Source organism: Coenobita brevimanus, chromosome 94 (assembly GCF_032717465.1).
Source record: "Coenobita brevimanus isolate Jiangsu-jjx chromosome 94, ASM3271746v2, whole genome shotgun sequence".
Taxonomy (NCBI): Eukaryota; Metazoa; Arthropoda; class Malacostraca; order Decapoda; family Coenobitidae; genus Coenobita; species Coenobita brevimanus.
The window spans coordinates 24,142,116-24,165,996 of record NC_137047.1 but is presented as its reverse complement, the minus strand read 5'-3'; the positions used below and the strand labels follow the sequence as shown (position 1 = coordinate 24,165,996).

General features: G+C 41.5%; 1 protein-coding gene across 1 annotated transcript in view; it reads left to right on the top strand.

The window, feature by feature from the left end:
- Positions 1 to 23,881, top strand: part of LOC145412864 (ras GTPase-activating-like protein IQGAP1) — a 220,163-nt gene that overhangs the window by 62,357 nt on the left and 133,925 nt on the right. Inside the window, exons 9-11 of the mRNA XM_080282664.1 lie at positions 3,965 to 4,157; positions 12,239 to 12,399; positions 15,741 to 15,875. Of these exons, the coding sequence (XP_080138790.1) occupies positions 3,965 to 4,157; positions 12,239 to 12,399; positions 15,741 to 15,875 (489 nt within the window). The remainder of the gene's footprint in view (positions 1 to 3,964; positions 4,158 to 12,238; positions 12,400 to 15,740; positions 15,876 to 23,881) is intronic.

Sequence of the window (23,881 nt, the reverse complement as noted above, 5' to 3'; positions counted from 1 at the left end):
AATGAATGAGGGTGAGATTTGGAAGATTCCGGTGTTGCTGTTTGCTGATGATACAGTATTGCTGAGTGAAGATGAATGGGAGTTGCAAGGTTTGGTGAATGAATTTGGGACTGTGTAGGAGGAGGAAGCTGAAGGTTAACGTAAACAAAAGTAAAGTTATGGTGTTTGAGAGGAATGAAGTCACAGAATGTACAGTGAGGTTGGATGGTGAGGATGTGGAGAATGTGAGTGCATTCAAGTACTTGGGTAGTGTGATGAGTAAGGATGGCACTTTGGGGGATGAAGTTCGTGAAAGGGTACAGTAGGGAAGGAAGGTTGTTGGTTCACTGAAAGCAGTGATGAGAAATAGGGAGGTGAGTATGGAAGTTAAGAAGTCACTGCATGATAGTATTGTGATCCCTACCCTGACGTATGAAAGCGAGGCGTGGACCTTGCAAGAGGGGAACAAGTCAAGAGTGAGAGCAGTGGAAATGAGTTACTTGAGGGGAGCATGTGCAGTGACATGGAGGGACAGGTTAACGAATGAAGAAGTGAAGGAACGTTGTGGGATGGATGTGGATGTGGTTGAGAAGATTAGAAATGCACTGAGGTGGTTTGGACATGTGGAGAGAATGGAGAATGAAAGACTGACTAAGAGGGTGTATGTAGGTGAGGTGAAGGGAGGGAGAGGGAGGGGTAGACTGAGGATGAGGTGGAGGGATTGAGTTGAGAGGTATATGAGGGAGAGGGGAGTGAGTTGGGGGGAGGGTAGTCAAATGGTGGGTGATAGAGTGCCTTGGAGTGTTTTGTCTGCGGCCACCCTTTGTGGGATTAGGGCGTCGGACTATAGATAGATATGTAAAGTAAAACTGGGTACAACTTGTAGTTCACTGTTCTAATGGTATTTCACACACAAAAAGTTATCACTTCACTTTAATATTGCACACTGCAGCACTTGTCATAAACTTGCATGGTCAGCTGACAGTAGCACTGGTGTTTCAATGGCCTTGCACACATGAAATGGAATGAAAGTGAGATGATCATTGAATGTTAACACTGGGCAACCATCTTGGCTCAAACAGCTGACTGTCAGTGCTTAGGAGGCACCGTGTATGCACTGGATTGTCGTATGCATCCACCAGAATTGTCGTTCTAGCGAATTTGCTGTAATTTCACCATTGTTATAGTAAAACTGGGTACAACTTGTAGTTCACTGTTCTAGTGATTTTTCATATAGCAAAGAAATGTATAGCAAGACTTGAGTAATATAAAACCACTGTTCTTGTGTCATCGTATTTATCAGTATCACCCCATTCCATGAATAAAACTAAGCATATAGATAAATTTGTGGTAGGTGGAAGTGCTCACTATCCACTCATTCGATGTAGTGCTGCCCTCGGGTGTCTGCCCTTTCCTCTCCTCCATCCTTCTTTCTTTCCATCCTATCCTGTCTTTCTTTCCTTCATTCTTTCTTCGTCCTTCTGCCTACGGGTGACTTTACACTTCCTCTGATGTCATTCCTTCCTTCATTCTTTCCTCATGCTTCTGCCTGTGGGTGACTCTGCAATGAGTGACAGGCCAAATGATTTCCTGTACACCAGGAAACCATTTGCTATGCTGGGTGGTAACCATATAACCAGATATTGACACCTGGTGGTTTAGTGGGTAATTATGGCACTCCAGTCGAATTGAGCCGGTGAAGGTTTATATCCAAGGGATGGTTGGGGTTATTGCTCATGTAATGCCATTCAGGGATGTGTGAGGCTGGTCACTCTCAACTTAAATGTCAGGACCAACTTACCTAGCCCCGGGCTTCTACGCTCCTCATGGGGCAACGTAGGATTGGATGATGATGATGATATGGATAAATTGTGGAATCCACTCGTGGAACGTGCTGATTGCACAATTGTAATATGCCACAGTTTTTGTTTAAACATAGAAGACCTTGACAGTGGTGACACTGCATAGCTACCAAAATCTGTCAGAGGCACGTCATCTTGTAAGACCTACATTAGATATAGCTACTATGTTCTATAGTGTAGGATCATACCACAGGAGACATCTTCATGTTGGCAGTTTTAGTATCATTCTTAGTTCTTGCTAAGAGAAGGTTGAGAGTACAGCCACTGTCCATGAATGTCTTAATTTTGCTGTTCTTATTTAAAATGCTTGAAGTTATGTCAGAGTCATCCAGGGTAAGGAAAAGGCCGATCAGTTATCTTTGGCAGCAGTTTCTTGGGCTCAGATACTTGGTAGTTAGTATCAGAACCAAAACTTGATTTCGTTGCTGTGTTAGCATATGCTTTAACTCTTTCTGTAGTCATTGGACAACTTAACAGTAAGGGCCTCTGATCTTTTTTCCCCTCAGCTATAATCTAGAATAGACTTCAGTGTTCTCTCCACATCTCCAGTAGGTGCAGACAACCTAGCCATCCTTTGGTTTCAGCGTCAGTACTTGTTGGCTATTTTATAATGAAGAGATCAGGCTCATAGGTTTCATTTTTCCTTTGCGTGGATATTGTAAAGATAGTTATAGTTTACACAGCAGTCTTGGAGTTTGTAAGATATATAGCTAGTATCTATCTATCTATTGTCAGACGCCTCAATCCCGTTTGGGGTGGCCACAAACAAATTGCCTCCACGTTGCCCTGTCCCCCGCCATTTCACTGCCCTGCTCCCAACTCACACCCCCCTCTCTCATATACCTCTCCACCCAATCCCTCCATCTCATCCTTGGCCTCCGCCTCACTCACATACACTCTCTTCGTCAGTCTTTCACCCTCCATCCTCTCCAAATGGCCAAACTACCTCAATGTGTTCCTCATAATGCTTCCTATCACATCCACATCCACACCACAACGCTCCTTTATATCCTCATTCGTCAGCCTGTCTCTCCATGTGACTCCACAGGCTCCTCTTAAATAACTCATTTCCACTGCTCTCACCTTTGACTTGTGTCCTTCCAACAACGTCCAAGCTTCACTTCCATACGTTAGAGTTGGTATTACAATACTGTCATGTAGTAACTTTTTCACTTCCATGCTCACTTCCCTGTTTCTCATCACTGCTTTCAAGGAAACAGCAACCTTTCTTCCCTGTTGTACCCTTTCAAGCACTTCGCCCTCCAAACCTCCATCCTTACTCATCACACTACCCAAGTACTTAAACGTACTCACATTTTCCAATTCCTCACCATCCAACCTCGCTGCACATTCACTGACTTCACCTCTCTCAAAGACCATCACTTTACTCTTCCCTACATTCACCTTTAGATTACATTTTTTACACACTCTCCTAAACCCATCCACCAAGCCTTGCAGCTCCCCTTCGTCTTCACTCAACAACACAGTATCATCTGCAAACAACAGTACAGGGAGTTTCCAAACACTATCCTCTCTCACCATGGCCACTCCAACATCCACTACCCTACCTTGTACCTCTTTTATTACCCCATCCATGTACAGATTGAACAACCATGGAGACATGACACATCCCTGTTTCAACCCAACCTTCAAAGAGAAAAATTCACTTAGTTCACCATCCACACGCACTGCAGCCTTAGCATCATCGTACATACTCTTCACAGCATTCAACAACTTCCCATCTACTCCATATATTCTTAATACTTTCCACAATCCTTGTTTATCCACCTTGTCATATGCTTTCTCCAAATCCATGAAAGCCGCATATAACTTCTTTCCCTTCTCTAGAAACTTTTCCAGTAAAGATCTAAGAATGAATATCTGATCTACACAACCTCTTCCCTTCCTAATGCCTCCCTGTTCTTCTCCAACTAATTCCTCTGTTCTTTCTCTAACTCTGTCAATAAGTATCCTACCATACACCTTTCCTATTATACTAAGAAGACAAATGCCCCTATGATTACCACACTGTACTGTACTGTATTTCTGTGTATGGTCAGTATTGATATTTTATTGCAAGAATGTTTATAGTGTGAAACATTTACATTAGCTAATTTCAACAGGGTATCGAGAAAGAACTCTCTGATGACTACCTAAAAGCATTGGCCAAAGAAATTGCTAAACCCCAAGAGCAAGGTGGCAACTGTAGCTTTAACTGCAGCTTCAACACATCCCTACTGACAGCGACGATCAGCAAGGCAACAGTGCAGGCCGTTATCGATGCAGTCAACATGAAAGCAGAGACACAACAACAGTGTAAGAACACCTTGAAATTTTCACATATATAATGCAAATCCACTTGACTCATTTTATGAATAGTGATAGTTGTACACATATGTCTGAAGAAGCAAGATATGTCTGGTACCATTTCATATTTGTAGTTTACATTGTGTTGATTTGAGGGTATTTAGGCAACAGGAATGTAACTGAAACAAGAAGAGGTGTATTTGTTTTTTTTGTGGTTTTGGTCTTAAGCTCATGTTGATATACACCAAATGAACTGCAGAAATCGAGCCACTTCAAGTGGATATTTCTAGATATTTTGTTTAGGTTATGTTTAACCCCTTAACCGCGGGGCGTCACTTTCGTGACGCTTGGGAGCAAGGGATCATACCGCAGTGCATCGCTTTTGTGATTCTGTGTTATTTTGAATTCACCCGGGCTTCCAAGTGGGGGCTTGTATCATCTATCAGTACTGCCAATGTCCAGCACTAGTCAGCACTCCTGATCTCATTTGTACTCCCATCCATTGTTGACAATTTAGCCATTTCTCCCCATTCTTGACTCCCCTCCCTACCCCCCTTCCATTACCCTATCCTCTCACCTGCCCAGCCATGCTACGCTAAGTAAATCTTCCCTGGAATTTTTCACTGATTTCATCCATTGAAATAAGCCCTATGCCCTATTCTTATACCAAATAATATATACAAGAAAGAAATAAGGTAAGTGAGAGTGCCATACACCTGGAATTGGCTAATTATCACCTGACAACACCTCACGTGCACTCGTTCGCTAATTTTCGCTGTTTATTTCCCCTTGAAATATGCCCTATAATCTATTTTCGTAATAAATATACATATAAGGAGGGAAGGGAGAAGCCTAAGTGATACTTACATTCACCTGGAACTACCTAATTTATAATGTATTGTCTAGATTTCCTGCCAATCATTTCACTGCTATATATAGCTGTTTCAAGAGGCTAACATTGGTAGTAATGAATTTCCCTAGTTAGGCCACCACCCTGGCCCACCCTTATCAGTTCACTCTCATCTTCTAACGTGGAGGTACGTCAGTTCACTCTTGCTAGCTTCAGGGACTTTTCACCCCCATGCAAAGGGCCCTGTGACCTTTACCCCCTACTAAACCTCGTGTGGAAAGAGGTAAAGGGCTGACAATTGATAAAAGAGTGACTACGATCTTTCTATTGAGTAAAACAGTGCAAGTGGAATTGTAAATAATGTGTAAACAGCAAGTGAAAGTAATGAATGTAAATATACGTGAACAGTGGAAAATAGTTTTATAAGTTATTTCAAGTGACAGTGCATAACACAGTGTAAATAAAATAGAAATGTAAATAACGTAAATAAAATAGAGAACGTAAATAGAAATGTAAATGAGTAGTAGTATAAGAATACAAGTATGTACCCTAGGAGTAATGAAAGTGAAAGTTTCACTCTAGCTTGTCTGAATACTATGAGTTATGAGAGTGAAGGTGAAAGTGACATTCACTCTCAATGCTAGTATACAGGTCGAGAAAGTGAATGCTACATATTTTACTGAAAGAAATTGAATCCCAACAGTGACAATAAACTAATACTACTGAAGGAAACTTATGGATAAAGACTGTAGATATATATAAGTGTTATATAGTAATAGAAATATTAAGTGTGAGGGGGTTTTATGAATAATAAATGACAGAGTACCAAGAGCGAAGTAGCGCAAGTGCGACGGTCAGACGCGCTCGTCATTTTCATTGCTTTCACAGTGTTTTTTTTTTTTTTGAAGTATGGATCCCAAACTACTTGAAAATCATAGAGTAGTGTTTATAGTGTTAATATCTTGCTGTAGTAATCATATTACGGGTTGTCGGGAAGTGTAAAGTGGAGACTTCGTTACCCAACTTCAGAGGTCTCCACAAGTCCTACGGTAACCGACGAAGGCTCAACAAACATTCCAGGAGAAAGCTGAAGGTATGTGCCATAAGCATATGTAATTTTATTATTCTAGGACTAATAACTGATTTTTGGCAAATATTTTTTGAGAGTCTGTCGGAGCCCGAATAACCCCGCGGCACACGCAAAACATTGGTAAACATGCCCGCGGTGTAGGGGTTAAGGATAGATTGTGTTGTGTTAGAAAAATGTGTGCAGTGAGTAATTGTATTGTGATGGAAAGGGTGTCATTAAAGTCATAGCATAGGTAATTGATTGTAGTTGTATTTTGTGGTTGGGTGTGTTAGTGAAACATGTGAGAAAGAAGTGTTTGGAGGGGTGTCTTTTGTAAGGCTGTAATATACAGGGTGTTCAGTAAATATGTAGCAAAAATGAGGGGGTGTACTCCGGAGAGGATGCTGAATGCAAATTACTAAATGAGCATAATGCGAAATCTCAGTAGTTTGGGAGTTACAGCACTTTACAGATCTGCCATGGATGTGTTGGAGTCAGGGGATTGTAAATGAGACGTTCATCATTTACAGTGAGATTTATTAACAGTATTATACAATATGCTAAACACTGGTATGTCATTCATATTTACAGCAAATGTTCACAACTCTGGCCTCCTTGCTCAATGCATGCTGCAGCCCGTTGCAGAAGGGGCTGTAGCACATGTTCCAAAGCCCCAGGGCCCAGATTCTACAAACCGTCATAGCTAAGTCCGTCGTACATATCTAAACAAAATGGCGCATTTTAGACATAACTCCGTCAGAAACTCGTATGGTCGACCATAAACTCCTATGGACGACCATAATAAGACGCGCGATGGTATGTTCGGGTTCACCTTGTCTTAACGCCGCCTATGACCGTCAGAAGTGTGTCAACATGGCCGCACCACAGCAAGCAGATCCCCAGCCGAGGAATATTTTCCGATGAAGGGACGTGCTTAACGAGCTCAGTGATGCTGAGCTTATCAAGAGATACCGGCTAGACAGGGACGGTATTTTGTATGTCACCAATCTTGTGAGAGACGCCTTATCGAATGACACCAAGAGGAGAAACCCACTCACCCCGGAGCTTAAGGTCATCATAACACTACGTTATCTTGCTACCGGAAAAATGCAAATGTGCAGAGTTTGGGCTTTACAGTACTTGTAGGGCTAGCCCCAGCAGGTTAGGTTAATTATGGACGTCTAAAAAATATTAAATAATAAATAATTAAATATAATAAAATAATAATAATGGGATAGGTAAAGTTTAGACTGGTCGAAAAAATAATACTTTAGGTTAAGGTTAGTGTAAAAAAATATGAAAATATTAAATAAACCCGAAACAAATTATAGAAATATATAACTCAACCTAACCCAGACGAACTGGTTATTGTCCCATTGCTGTCCATAGCAATGAACATTTTCTTTAACTTTCTTTGGACTTAAGAAAATATTTGTAATGTAGGTTAAGTATATTATAATAAATAATGATATGAATAAAAAAATAAAGAAATATATATATATATATATATATAATAAAATTTAACCTAACCAAGTTTAGCCTAGCCAAAAAAAAAATACTAATATGAAATTAGACGAAATTAATAAGGTAGGTTAAGTTTACACTAGTCAGACAGTGTTTTTGGTTACACACTTTTCAACGGGAATACGTTTCAGCGCATTTTCTCACAAACGAATTCCTATTTTACTATGTCTAACTTCCCCAAAAGTCGTAATATGAAGTTAAAACAATTTAAATCCAAGAAAATAATGCCAAGAACCTATTTTATTCTATAAATTTAAAGTTGACAAATTGTGAGCGGTGCGTTCTAGCAGCTGACTGTGTTGTTGGATTAGTGAGGTATGGCCGACGACTTCCGACGGCCATAAGACTGACTGTCATAAATTTGCTTAGCTATGACGGTTAGCTAGGGTCGACCATAAGCACAATGCAGAATACAGGCCCAGGACTGTTGCTGATATGTGTCATACTATCCTGCACACGATGCCACAATTCCTCACGGTTTGGAACCTCTGTAGTATACATTTCACTTTTAATGTGCCACTATAGATAGAAGTCAAGGGGAGTGATGTCAGGTGACCAAGGTGGCCACGGCACTGGGGCACCTCGCCCAATCCATTGTCCAGGAAACACAGCATTTAGGTAATCCCTTGTTATTCTAGCATAATGGAATAAAGCACCTATGGAGACACATTAAAAGCAAAGTGTATGCCACAGAGGTTCCAAACCCTGAGGAAATATGGTGTCGTGCACAGGACAGTGAGGTACGTATCAACAACAATCCGAGGGCTTTGGAACGTGTGCTAAAGTCACTTTTGCGACGGGTTGCAGCATGCATTAAGCAAGGAGTCCTGAGTTGTGAACATTTGCTGTATAGCATGTTTTATAATACTGTTAATAAATCTCACTGTAAATGATGGACATCTCATTTACAATCCCCTGACTCCAACACATCCATAACAGATCTGTGAAATGCTGTAACACCCAAACTATTGAGATTTTGCAATGTGCCCATTTAGTAATTTGCATTCAGTATCATCTCCGGCATACACCCCTTGATTTTTGCTACATATTTACTGAACACCCTGTATATGGCGAATGTAGGGGAGTACAGAAAATTAAAGTTGAGTAGAGTACTCTGAATGTTTTATCTATTTTATTGCTTTTTTTCAAGTGAATTGCTATATTGTTGTTTCAGTAATTTGCACACAGTAGTGTTACAGAACTACTGTAAAACTGTTAAAGATTCAGACTTGCCCTTCTTTCCTCAGGGATGTCCTGGAAGAGGTGAAGATCTTGGGCAGTTTATAGCCATTTATTGTGAGCATCAGAATTCCACCCTAGGATGTCCATATTCACCCTAAGTTAGAGTGATTTTGGACACCCATATTGTCATTACAGTGCACTTAGCATTTTACATGTATCGATCTATCTATCTATCTATCAATTGATCGATCGATAGATAGATAGATATATATGTATGTGTATATATATATATATATATATATATATATATACATATATATACACACACCCACTGCAAATTGACTTAGTACCTACACACAGAATTGCAATGGGAGAATTGTCTGTCATTGCTTTGTGTTTCCACCTCTACCAAATGAATTTTTTGGCCAAGAAGTAACTGGCAACTCCTCTGGTGTTGGCGGGAGATGATGAAACTCAGCACGTCACTGCTTGCCCAGAAGTGAGAGTAGGAGTATATGTTCTCATCACTCCAAGCTTGCACCTCCCTCTTTTTTCATATGCATTACTGTTTGTCCTGTTATTTTCCTAGAGTCGAGTTGTCGTGCCTGGAAAGTACTGCTCAAGGGATGAGAGGGTCCGTATCATTGCATGGAGGCAGGATAATGTCCCTATTATCACGACTGTAAACATACTGGATGCGCAAATTCGACCGTCATGAAGATTCTTGCTGCAGCGCGCGGCTTGCCACCTGATACGCAAGCATGGCAGTGGAAAGAAGAGGACGACTTCCAGAGGTACAGATACACTTCTGAACAGGGAAGTAATCAAGAATCCTCGACTGACAGCAGCAGAATTGAAGAGAATGCATCCCCAGCTGTTACAAGACGTCTCAATTCGAACTATCCAACATCGCTTGCAGAAGGAGCTGGGTTTGCCAAGCTGCACTGCAGCCAAGAAACCGCTTCTCACTGACCACATGACGAAGCAGCATATTCAGTTTGCCAAGAAGTATTCACACTGGACATCAGATGGACGGAGAAAAGTTATGTTTTTCGATGAAAGCACATTTCAAGTGTTCCAGGTGCATTCTGCCAAGGTTCGTCGCCTTGCCTCCCGTAGTCGATATGACTCTGCTTACACAGTGCTGACTGGTAAGCACCCACAGTCAGTAATGGTATGTGGGTGTTTCTCAGGTGACATGGGAAAGGGAGTCCTCTGTTTTCTTCCTAATAACTTGATGATGAATGGTGGCCGGTACGTTCAAGTTCTGAAAGATCATTTATTTTACTTTTTTGCTATTCATGGGTGCAACTTTTTCGTTGACGATTCAGCTCCATGTCACTAGTCAAGAATGTGACAAAATGGCTTCAGGATAATCGGATTGAGGTCCTCAGCTGGCCTGGGAACGATCCGGATCTAAATCCGATAGAAAACTGCTAGGGAAAGATGGAGAAAATCATGGCAGAGAAGAAGACATCCAATCTGGACAACCTCAAGACTGAACTGACAAATGTTTGGTGCAAAGAAATGTCCATAGATTACTTTAGAGATCTAAGTCATTCCATGCCAAAATGTATCCAACTGGTCCTGAAAGACAAGGGAAACATGATTTCATATTAATGAATGGGATTTCATGAACAAACATTGTGATATACTATGATTTCTGTGTTTTTTAATACTGTACCTTGTGGGGGAAGGTCGTAAGCCAGTTTGTCACAGCTGTTTATATACACTCAAACCTCGATTTAAGGGACCTCCATTTAAGGGATTTCGGATTTATGGGACTCCATATTCTAACTGACAAGTGGACAGGACGATTCAAAAAGTCCGTCGCTTGAAACATTATTATGTTTCATTATACAGTACCTGTAAAATAATATACTGTAATCATATAAATAAATAAGTGAAAGAATCATTTCATTTCATAAGATTGTCTTTATATGTGGTAAAACAACGGACATTTTCAAGTAAGGGACAAGTTGAATCCCCATTTAGTCCCTTACATCGAGGTTAAAGTGTATGTATATATATATATATATATTTATATATATATATATATATATATATGTATGTATCTATCTATCTATCTACAGTATATGTCTATCTATCTATCTATCTATTGTCAGACGCCATAATCTCGTAAGGGGTGGCCATTTGACTTTGAGTTATTTGTTTTACGGGGAGGGGCACTAACCCTCCACCAACCCACTTGTTGACATGTAGTGAGCACGTATGGTTTGGTTGTATGGTTACCACCCAACGTTGTAAATGGTTTCTTGGCTTACAGGAAACCATTTGGCTTGTCACTCAGTCTAAAGCCACCTGTAAAGGAAAGAAAAGCAATAAGAAGTGACAGAAAAGATGGGAGAAATAGTAAGAGAGGAGGGCAGGCACAGAAAAAGAATGATAAAGGCTAAGGAAGGAGAAGGCAGCACTACATCAAGTGAGTGGATGTGGTCGCTACCACCTACCACTAATATATATATATATATATATATATATATATATATATATATGTGTGTGTGGGTGTGTGTGTGTGGTAGGTGGGGGCACTCACCATCCACTCACTTGATGTAGTGCTACTCTCAGGTGTCTGCCCTCTCCTCTCCTCTCTCCTTTCCTTCCTTCCTCTTCTGTCTTTCTTAACTTCATTCTTTCCTCTTTCATCTGCCTAGGGGTGACTTTACACTCCCTCTTTTGTCTTTCTTACCTTCATTCTTTCCTGTTCCTTCTGCCTGTGGGTGACTCTACACTGAGTGACAAGCCAAATGGTTTCCTGTAAACCAGGAAACCATTTACTATGCAGGGTGGTAACCTTAACACCAACGTATGGCGCCTGGTGGTTTAGTGGGTAATTATGGCACTCCAGTCAGATTGAGCTGGTGAAGGTTTATATTCAATGGGTGTTTGGGGTTTATTGCTCACTTAAGGCTACTCAGGGGTGAGTGAGGCTGGTCACTTTCATCTTAAATGTCAGGACCACTGCCTAGCTCTGGGCTCCTACGCTCCTCATGGGGCAATGTAGGATTGGATGATGAATGAATGAATGATAGATATATAGGTAGATAGATAGATAAAGAACTCACTGGACCAGTACCCTATATGGTACAGCCTATAGCTTCATAATATCTCATTAGAGAAAAAGAAAAATGTCCAGATTCACCAATGTGTATTGCACTGACTGGTTGTATTGATGAAGCAGTCCTTTACTTCCACATTGGTGACTCCTGTTGTGAATGCTCTTGTAATGTTTGAACTTGTTATAGTGTGGACTGTTTCGATTGTTTCTGATTTGTTATACCTTTACTGTTTCCAGGTCCTCCTTACCCCTTTTATCAGTGAATTATTGGGTTTTGATGGTGGTAATAGTTGTTTAATGCTTGCAAAAGGAATGTCACCATTATACCTTTCTGTATTGCTAACAGGACAAAGTGTCATTAGTAGTTGAGTTTAATCCTGTTTCAGTGAAAAATGGTCTTGCTGCTGTTAATAAGAGCTTGGAGAATGGTTCACCTTCGGACACTCTGTGGGCCTTGAAGTCTTTGGGATCTAACATTCCCACTGTGTTAGACTTTGCTGCACCACTCTATCATGAAGAGATGGCAGCCATTCGTGAAGATGCACAGGTAAAAAAACAATCCTTACTTCATTGTTTACATTATTATTGCTGTTATTATTGTTATTATTATACCATGTAACCAAATTATGGCACCTGGTGGTTTAGTGGGTAATGAAGGTGCTCCAGTTAGATTAACCCTGTGCAGGTTTATATCCAGGGGGTGGTTGGGGTTTATTGCTCAATTAATGCCACTCAGGGATGAATTAAGCTGGTCACTCACATCTTAAATGTCTGGACCAACTTGTCTAGCCCGAGGCTCATATGCACCTCATGGGGCAACACAGGATTGGATGATGATCATAATGATGATGATCATCATCATCCGGACCTCCTTTCCTACTGTAGGACGGGATGAGGAGTAGCAGCGTCCAGACAGCCTAAGTTTGCCCAGTTCACTGGGCCACGCTTCCATTCACTCATCATTCAATCCCCTCGAATCCTGGCTTCATCAGATAGGCTAAAAAAAATTTCCCCACGTTCTGTAGCATCACATATACCTATCTGATAGAGTCAAACCAAGCGCTGTCAAATTAAAAAAGGGTGCCAAATCCCTGGTTATGTGCTTCTCCATACAAAATTCATCCAGCCAGTTCGGTCGCTCGTGAGTCCCTTGGCGTCACCAACTTCATACCTCTCTTCCTCACACACTCATCTGCCATAGCCCTCCACCTTCTTCTTGGCCTACCTTGCCTCCTCCCTCCTTGAGATTCACTTAGCTCTACCTTTTTCACCACTCAGTTGTCATCCATTCTCTCCACATGACCAAACCATCTCAGTACATTCTCATCGATTCTGGTGTCCACAGACTTCCTCACTCCACATCTTTCACGAATCGCATTATTCCATATCCTATCCACTCTCTGTGCTCCACACACATTTCTCAGCAGTCCCATCTCCTCTGCTGTTATTCTTGACTTTTCATTTTCATGCCACACCATAGTCTCACATCCGTATGTTAAATTTGGCACTAACACTCCATCATGTAAGCCTCGTGCAGTTGGAACAGTCAAGCCTCAGTTTTTTATCAAGGCCTTCAAAGCACCAGCTACTTTCCATCCTTATGTCTCTCTACTTTCCACTTCTTTTTCACATTATCCTTCCTTTTCTATCACTATACCCAGGTATTTGAACTCTCTCACCAATTCCAGTCTCTCTCCATTCACTGTAACATCAGGCTGGGAGTCACCTTCTTTCTCAGTAACCATTACTTTACTCTTTTCTACTTCACTCTCAAGGCACGACGCTCACAGACATCTACAAAACTCTGCGCTAGTCTACCAAGCTCTTGTCTGGTATTTGCAAGTAGCACTGCATCATCAGCATACAACAAATTTGAGATATTCCATCCATCACTATTCATTACCAACACCATCCCTCTCTCCATTACTTGTGTTTACTTCTCTTATAACCCATCGAAATATGTACTGAGCAACCATGGGGACATAACCTTGTCGCACACCCACAGGGATCATGAATCATTCACTTTGATGTTCATTTACCCTTATGCATGCCCCACTACCCCCATAAAAAAAACTCTTGATGATGATTATTCATCATCATCATCATCATCATCATCATCATCATCATCCAGACCTCCTTTCCCACCCTAGGGTAAGGTGAGGAGTAGCAATGTCCAGACAGCCTGCTTTTGCTCAGTCCAATGGGCCACGCTTCCATTCACTGATCATTCAAGCCCCCGGAATCCTGACTCTGTCTGATATGACAAAAACATTCACAACTTCACATAAACATATCCATTATTGTTATTATTAATATTTTTTTTCCTGAATTTCCACACCATCACATTTATTTATTTATTTATTTATTAGGCTGTTTTGCTGTGGAAACTTGAGGTTTTATTCCCGTTGGTTCATTACCATATGTAGGTAAGGAATACCATCACATAGTAACAGATTCCTTGTTGAGATGAAGAATTAGCAGTACAGTATATGTTTTTCCTTTGTCAGGTAAATTAGTTAGCGGTATTATGTGAACAGTAAACCCCAACCATCTCTCAAATGTAAATGCATATGGGCCATATACAGGTGGAATGCCTTAAACCACTATATCAGCAAACCTGGTGTTGAAGAGGGATGCTCTCACATAGTAGCACTGATATGACTGTGTAGTGGAGGTACTTGGCTATGCAAATGACATTCAGTTCCTTCCCTGTCTACAAGCAGAATGATGGAGTCTTGGAGGGGAGCAACTTCAGCCTGCAGTTCACTGGTTCATATGTCAGAGGAGCCTAGGGCTGCAAAATATACTACTAGCTGCCAGCAGACATTCATTTGGTTATATAGTTACCATCGAACATAGTAAATTGTTAACTTTTCTATAGGAAACTATTTGGCTTTTTACTCAGTATAGAGTGACCTTGAAGTAGCATATAAATGGGAGCTTTTAGTTCTGGCTCCTCACTGTAGTTTTGCCTTTTTACTTGGTGTCTGCTATGGTGCCTTTGTTAACTGGGTAGAGAGATGCAAATGCAGCATCCATCTGGGAACCAAGCCTCTACACACTTTCCCGTGCCTTGCTGTGGCGAGGCACTGTCTACTGCAAGAGAACAGTGGTTCACCGCACTGGATAACTCCGCTGGAGCAGTTGATTGATCTTGGCCTGGCAGACTGGGAGTACTCAACAAGAAGAAGGAAAATAGCAACAACAACCTCACACCTCATTTATGCCCCACATTTATATCACCTTTATAGTGGTACCACATATGATGTACGCTTTTCATGTGCTTTCCAGATATTCTACAAGAACAGTGTGCTCTAGAAATGACCCTGAGCACAGTTATACAATTAGACACTCTTTGATCCTCCCAGACAGTCTACAAACACAGTATGCTCTAGAAATAACTTTTTTTTTTTTTTTTTTTTTTAGTGCTCTAGATTTTTTTCTTTTTTTTACATACATTGCTCATCTCAAATGCAGTTTTCAAGCATTCTGTGCTCTAGAAATTACTCAGCTACTTTAGTGTGCAACTAATTATAATTACACTGCCACTCAAACACACACTGTAAGCACTCTGGGCTCTAGAAATTTTTCTTTGCACCTTACATCATATAACTACACACTGCCCCTCAGAAGTACAGTACTCTGTAATCTAGATAATCATTAAGCACACTCAGAACTCATGTACTCTGTGTTGGCAGGGTTTATGTGCTGGAATTTGGCGGATGGAAAAGTACAATATATATTGCTTGACAGGTAATTTTTCCATGATTGTTGTGTGTCTGCAGTTGTGTTGAATGCGAAACTTCCAGTTTTGTCATGGATATTGTAATTCACAGCTGCAGTTCAGACTGTACGGTACTGGTAAATGAAAAGTGTTCATATTTTCAGTGTGACCTAAGCCTGGAGGAGGTTGAAGGGGGAGTTCGATTGCTATCAGCAGTGGCAAGAGTCAATGCTTGCCTTAATACCAACAACCCTGCACAACTGTGGCTCTACCTTACTGACCCTCACACACACCTTCAGGTACTCGTCTTTATTCTTTGTACTTTTAATCAGAAAAAAGTTTGTGCAAAAGATATAATATTCTCGATACAAGGATCCCTTAGTTATCATGCACTTGGGTATAGTGGGTTTTGTTATTATTGCAAGATGAAAGTCTGCACTCCTACCGTTATATGCGTTTTTTTTTTTTTTCCCCCTGAAAAACATCATTATTGCACACCTGAGATGGTTTCTGCCGACAGTGATCATGCAGAATCTGTGATGTCTGATAGCACTGAGAGATTCAAAGATGAGGTCTTACATGAGGAGTTAATCCCAGGTGGTGGAGAACACTAGTCTCCACCCCCTTGCCTCAGAACCCCCGTACCTCAGTTGTATCTCAGGTCTCTGAATAGTATCTGTTTTTTCTGTATTGTGCCTTTTCATCATTTTCTATCAACCCACCCATGCCCGTGGGTGTTTCTGATACTTGCCTTAACAGTATGTCTTTAGTGGGTCTGAATTGTTATTAAAGAGAAAATTTGGGTTTACGAGTGGCGTGCCCAGTACGAATTAGGATTAATTCCTTGGGTTCTTTTCTTTCGTTATCGTGCAATTTCACTATCGCACATTAGACACAGTACCAGTAATGAGCAGTAACTATGGAATCATTATTTTCAAGGATTACTTGGAGAAGTATATATCATCATCATCATCATAGTCTGTCCAAAAGATACTCATAATCTCTATTTTGATGGGTTATTGGGAGAAATATTTATTGTTATCATTGCCATCATGTTATGCATATGTCCTACCAGTAAATAGAGTAGATAGGATGGAGACTTTTTTAAGTTTAGAAGCATGAAGGCCTGAGAGCTAGTTATGTTATGAAGCATAAAGCATAAAGGCCTGAGAGCTAGTTATGTTCAGATACATAAGAAGATGCCAACCAAAACCTTCAAAGTGCCACACCCACCTTTTTTCTATTTTCCATCCAAGAATGGGAAAAAAGTGATGATGATGATGATGATTTAACTTCTTCTGTCCAATTCATTCTTACTATCATTATCTCCAAATTGTTTCATTCAGGATAGGCTAGGACTTCTGAAACTGAATGGGTTAGGTACCACCTTCCTTAACTCGTTCAGTATGAGAGATCGTAGTTTAGAGTCACAAGATCATCTGCTAGTAGCAAGAATAAAAGGCTAAAATTTGTAGGTGAAAGGGTTAATGATCTTAATGTGTTCATGATTTCTTAATCTATCTATCTATATGTCTATTGCCAGACACCTTAATCCCTCATACGGGGTGGCCACAAACAAATTGCCTCCACGTCACCCTGTCCCCCACCATTTCACTGCCCTGCTCCCAATTCACACCCCCCTCTCTCATATACCTCTCCGTTCCACCCCTCCATCTCATCCTTAGCCTTCCCCTCCCTTTCTCCCCCTGCACCTCACTCACATACACTCTCCTCATTAGTCTCTCACTCTCCATCCTCTCCACATGGCCAAACCACCTCAGTGTGTTTCTCCTAACGCTTCCTATCACATCCACACCACAAGGCTCCTTTGCATCCTTATTTGTCAGTCTCTCTCTCCATGTGACTCCACAGGCTCTTCTCAAATAACTCATTTCCATTGCTCTCACTCTTGACTTGTGTCCCTCCAACAATGTCCAAGCTTCACTTCCATATGTTAGAGTTGGTATCACAATATTGTCATGTAATAACTTTTTCACTTCCATGCTCACTTCCCTGTTTCTTATCACTGCTTTCAAGGAACCAGCAATCTTTCTTCCTTGTTGTACCCTTTCATGCACTTCACCCTCCAAACTTCCATCCTTAATCATAACACTCCCCAAGTACTTAAATGTACTCACATTTTCCATTTCCTCATCATTCAGCCTCACAGTGCATTCACTGACTTCACCTCTCTCGAAGACCATGACTTTACTCTTCCCTACATTCACCTTTAGATTCTGTTTCTTACTTACTCTCCCGAACTCATCCACCAAGCCTTGCAACTCCCCTCCGTCTTCACTTAACAACACAGTATCATCTGCAAACAACAGTACAGGGAGTTTCCAAACACTGCCCTCTCTCATTAGGGCCACTCCAACATCCACTGTCCTACCTTGTACCTGTTTTATAACCCCATCCATATACAGATTGAACAATCATGGAGACATGACACATCCCTGTTTCAACCCAAGCTTCAAATAGAAAAACTCAGTTCACTATCCACACGCACTGCAACCTTACCACCCTCATACATACTCTTCACAGCATTCAACAACTTCCCATCTACTCCATATACAGTATTCTTAATACTTTCCACAATCCTTGTCTTTCCACTTTGTCATATGCTTTCTCCAAATCCATAAAGGCTGCATACAACTTCTTTCCCTTCTCTAGAAACTTTTCCACTGAAGATCTAAGAATGAATATCTGATCTACACGACCTCTTCCCTTCCTAAAACCTCCCTGTTCTTCTTGAACTAATTCCTCTATTATTTCCCTAACTCTGTCAATAAGTATCCTACCGTATACATTTCTTATTACACTAAGAAGGCAAATGCCCCTATGATTACCACACACTTCTTTTTCCCCTTTCCCTTTGTACAAGGGAATAATCATACCTGACTTCCATTCCTGCAGGGCTCTACCTTCCTCTCAGGCCAGTCTTCACATCTTCCACATCCATTCTACTACTATCTCTCCCCTATGCTTCAGCATTTCACCACACACTCCATCAATTCCTAGGGCTTTCCCCATTTTGACTTTCTTCATTGCTTCCACAACTTCCATCCTACTGATTTCTTCCTGTCTTCTCACCTCCCTCCTTCTCCCAGCCATTCCCCAGCCACTTGTACTCGCATTACTTTCATTCTCTGTGTTCAGCAATTCCTTAAACTGTTCTCTCCATCTGCTCACCTTTTCTCCGTTCTCAACTAGTAATCTACCATTTTTATCTTTCACTCCCCTGCTAACTTCATTGCCACCCTGTCTGACTCTCTCTACCTCTTTCCAGAACATTTTCTTACATTCCCTCCACTTGACACTCAAATTCCTTCCAAATTCCTCATCCACTCTCTTCTTACTCTCTCTTACTAATCTTTTTGTCTCTCTCTTCCTTTCTACATATAACTTTCTCTTCCATCTCTCGACTTCTTCCACGCCCCTGTTTCTCAGCCATTCATTATATGGTTTTTCTTTTGTACCACAGCCTGTCACACCTCTTCATTCCACCATGCTGTTCCTTGCACCCCCTTTCATCTTCTCCTCACCCCACACACCACCTCGCCTGCTGCACAAATTTCTACTGTGAATATCTTGCACACACCTTCCACATCCCCCATCTTCTCCAATTCATATTTACCCAGTCGTCTCTCCACTTCTCTCTTATACTCTGCCTTTTTCTCATCCTCTTGTAACCTTTCCACTCCTTGCATCTGCTCCTTCCTCCCGTCCTTCCCTTCTTCTGTTTCTCTTGATTCTTACCACCACCAAGTGGTGGTCAGAAAGTCCACTCCCCTAACCTCTATATGCCCTTGCATCCATTACACATCTTCTCATCCTCTCATCCACATACACATAATCAGTCATTGCCTTTCTTTCATTCAGTTCACCATCCACCCTTCTCATCACTCGTGAAGTATACATGTGGATCATTGTGTGCCTGAAGAGGGTATTGGCTATCACCAACTCCCTCCCGGCACAAATGTCTACTAAAGCACTGCCATTCTCATCCACTTGGTAGCTATACACACTGAAACTAGGAGGAGCTTGGAGAATAGTGGATGAGGAGATTATCCAGAGTGAAACCTTGAAAGTGAAAGCAGAGAAACAAAGCAGTGGCAGATGAAGCTAAATGCAAGATAGGGGAGAGTTTAGGTCCAAATCCCAGAACGAGTCTTGGGCCAAACTTGCAAGTCAGTCGTAAGACAGTCCCAACCCCAGGGCCACAACATTTTCAAACTCAGCCAGCTTGATTTGGCCACATGCTGAATGGAGGCTCAAGTCTGACATTACAAAGTCAAACTCAAGTCGAGGACTTGCGGCAGACCTTTGACTGTTTTCAGTTCAGCCAATCACAGCTCCAGAAAACCTATGACTATTTTCAGATCAGCCAGTTACAGCTCCAACAAACCTTTGACTCTTTTCACATCAGCCATTTACAGTACCAGCTTCTGAATATTAAATTTAGCAAATAGATTAAGATAAAAAGAGATTTTTATAAAACGTTAAATAGCTGATATTTGTAGTCAGTTGTCATTATCTGCATGGATACTTTCATTACTGAGGCTTGTTTAGATTACATCTTACTTTTCAAATATTGTATGAGCATAACTCTCATCTGTGTCATAATGCTCACTTTATTTTTGTCCAGTAAGTTACAAGATTTATTCAGAAATAAGTAAATTTGTTAATATAGCCAGAGGATATGGTATGCAGAAATGAATAAATTTGCTAATATAGCTAGAGAGTATACCTCAAGAGAAAGGCTATACAGGCATTTTGATTTTTCTGTGACATTAATGAAGATCAGTAGGCTACAAAACTTTCAAAATAATTTACAAGAATTGCATAATAGACTACTGCATTCGTTTTCGTTTCTTTTTTAAAGGCTCCAACATGCTTGCATGTGTCGGCCTTGGTCACCTAATGGCGGCTCTCCACGCTGCACGATCCATTGCAGCCTCCCTGTTCAGTCCCTTAACCCTAAGGTCACACTTAATGACCTCGTCCCATGTCTTTCTCGGTCTACCCCTCATAACCCCACCCCCAATATTAACACTTCTCACCTTCACCCAATTATCATCCCCCATCCTCTCCACATGTCAAAACCACCTCAATCTACCTCTCCTCATCACAACACCAATACACTCCAGTCCCATCCTACCTCTCAACTCTTCCATTGTAAACCCAGCCCCTCCAGGCCTTGGACGCAGGGACGCACTGCACATCCACCTAATCATTGTTGTTTCTGTACGTCTGAGCCGGCGAATATCTTCCTCCTTCACTGCCCAGGTCTCACTGCCATACAGCATTACACTCCTAACACATGCTGCATACAAAGACCCCTTAGCACGTAGGGAGAGCCCTCTCAATGTCAGGAGAGGCAAGAGTTCCCTGAACTTCTTCCAACCACTTCTCACCCTAGCCACAGAGCTAGCTCCAGCCCCACCTCCAGCACACATGTCTCCCAAATAACAAAACTCTTCCACACACTCAAGAGATTCACCAGCAAGGTCAATCCTTTCATGTCTGACAATCTCCATCTGCTCACCCCGGCACGCCGTACACATAAAATCAGCATTATCTTGCAGTTTACCTCTGATACCACTACATCTCTTATACACCCATTTATCACACACACCGCACAAGATGGAATTACTTCCCACGCCCTTGTGGCAAACTGCACATGGCCACTCTCCCTCGTCTTTGACAGTACCGCCACCAACCCTAGATATCATCACTTTTGTTTTATCTGCATTTACCCTTAAACCCTTTTGCCCCATACCATCTCTCCACTTCCTAAACTTTTCCTCCGCCTCCCTTTCATTCTCTGCAATCAATACCAAATCATCAGCATACAACAACTCCCACGGGAGTCCGTTTCTAAAGTCACGTGGAAGGGCTTCATGTACCATGATAAACAACATGGGACTCAAGACTGACCCCCGATGCACACCAGCATTCACGGAAAACTCATCACTCAAATCTCCATTCACTCTCACCTGGGTGTGAGCACCCACATACATGGCCATAACCACCCTAACCAGCCACTCCTCCAAGCCAAGCTTTCTCATTGCCCACTTCACCACCTCTCTAGGGACTCTGTCAAAGGCCTTTTCCAAATCAACAAAAACAAAATAAAGATCCCTTCTCCTACCAATATATTTTTCCTGAAGCTGTCGAACAATGAATATGGCATCAGTGGTCCCCCTACCTGGCATGAACCCGAACTGCATCTCATCAATATTCACTCTTTCTCTAATCATACCTTCTAAAACTCTCTCCATTACCTTCATTATCTGATCTAAGAGCTTTATACCTCTATAATTTCCTCTTTCCAGGGCATCACCCTTTCCTTTATACACATTTACAATTACACTCTTCAGCCAATCATCTGGGACAACACACTCATAGATAATCCTATTTATCAGGTCAGTGACTAAACTCACCCCTATATCGCCTGAGGCCTTCAACATTTCAGTAGTCAACCCAGACACACCTGCTGCCTTCCCCACCCTCATCCTGCCTATTGCCTCACTCACAGTAGCAGTATCAATCAAAGGCCAAGGGCCAGACACTGGATCTGCTGGCTTCAAACCTTCCCTGTCCCAGTCAAACTCCTCATTCAACAACCGATTATAATGCTCTCTCCATGCATCTTTAATATCCTCACTGTTCACCACTACCCTTCCTTCATCATTCTTCACACACTGCTCACCTATGATATCCCGATTATCCCTCCTCACCTGACCTGCCACCCTAAATATATTTTTCCTTTCCCCATGATTTAGGTTATCAAGTAATTGTCTCTGTGACTCAGACTTTGCCCTGTATACCTTTCTTCTAGCCCTATGCTTGGCAGCCAAATATTCCTCTTTGCTACCACCCTTCTTCCATTCCCGGAAAAGCCTTCTTTTCTCCTTAATTGCAGCTTCTACACCCTCATCCCACCACCAAGTTACTTTATGTCTTGGTGGTCCTCTTGTCCAGCCGCATGTTACATCAGTAACTCTCAAGAAATTGTTCTTGAGGGCTCTGTACTGTTCATTAACGCCTCTGTCTACAGCTCCCTGTTCAGCCACCACTCTCCTCAACTCGCTATAGAAGGCATCCCTTACTACTTGGTTTTTCAGCTTCCATATTTTCCTCCTAGGTACATAAGTCCTCTTTTTCATCACTTGTTCTTTAAGCACCATATCACAAATCAATAGTTTGTGCTGCTGCACACACTCCTCACTTCCTATAACTGTAACATCCCTCACTAACCTCCTATCGGCCTTCCTAACCAGAAAATAATCTATCTGACTGCTATTTCCCCCAGACTCATACGTAATTAACCTACTGTCTCTTTTCCTAAAATATGTGTTGCACACAATCATGTCCGTTGCCTCCCCAAACTCGAGTATCCTTTCCCCTTCTGCATTCCTTTGACCATATGCACATCCCCCATGCACTCCTTCATAACCTTGTGCTGCTTCACCTACATGACCATTTAAGTCCCCTCCCAAAATCACTATCTCATCATCCCGCATACCACCCACTACACGTATTAAATCATTCCAAAATCTATCTTTCTCTGATTCATCCAATCCTGCCTGTGGAGCATTATTATTATTATTATTCCAGTAATAATGGACAGTCATCATGAGGATAGCCTACGTCGTCCTTTCCATTAATGAAAGAATAAAGAATTGTATGAAATAGCCTACATTATCATAACACTAGAATAATAGTGTTGGAGAGAGTAAATATACTTGACATATCTATGCTGTGATTTCATATGCGTCTTACAAATCTGAATAGTCATTGACAGCATATTTAAGTGTACGAGGTCTGTCCAAGAAGCAACTGAACTTTTTAAATAGTATACCAACTAGCCTGCATAATGTGGTTGCGTTGGGAGCGCTGTGTAGCAGCAACTTTGAGCTTTAGTCTAACACTAGCTGCAGCGCACCATGTCACTTCAGTCATCGAGGCACACACGCTTGAGTAAACATTTGTTTAGCGCACTTGGCGATTTGTTGCAGTTTGAACAATGAAGTATCATGAAAAGCAACATGTTTATGTAAAATTCTTCTTCAGATTGGGAAAAACTTTTTCAGAGATTTTTATAATGTTGCAACAGGCTTATGGGGAGGATTGTTTGAGCTGTACGCAGTGTCACAAGTGGTTCCAGCAGTTAAAATCAGAACATCCTTAAAAGACAGTCCCAAATCTGAATTCTTCCACATCAAGAGAAGACAGTCACATTCAGAAAGTGCATGCTCTGATCTGTGAAAACTGTAGCCTGACTGTCCGTGAAGTTTCT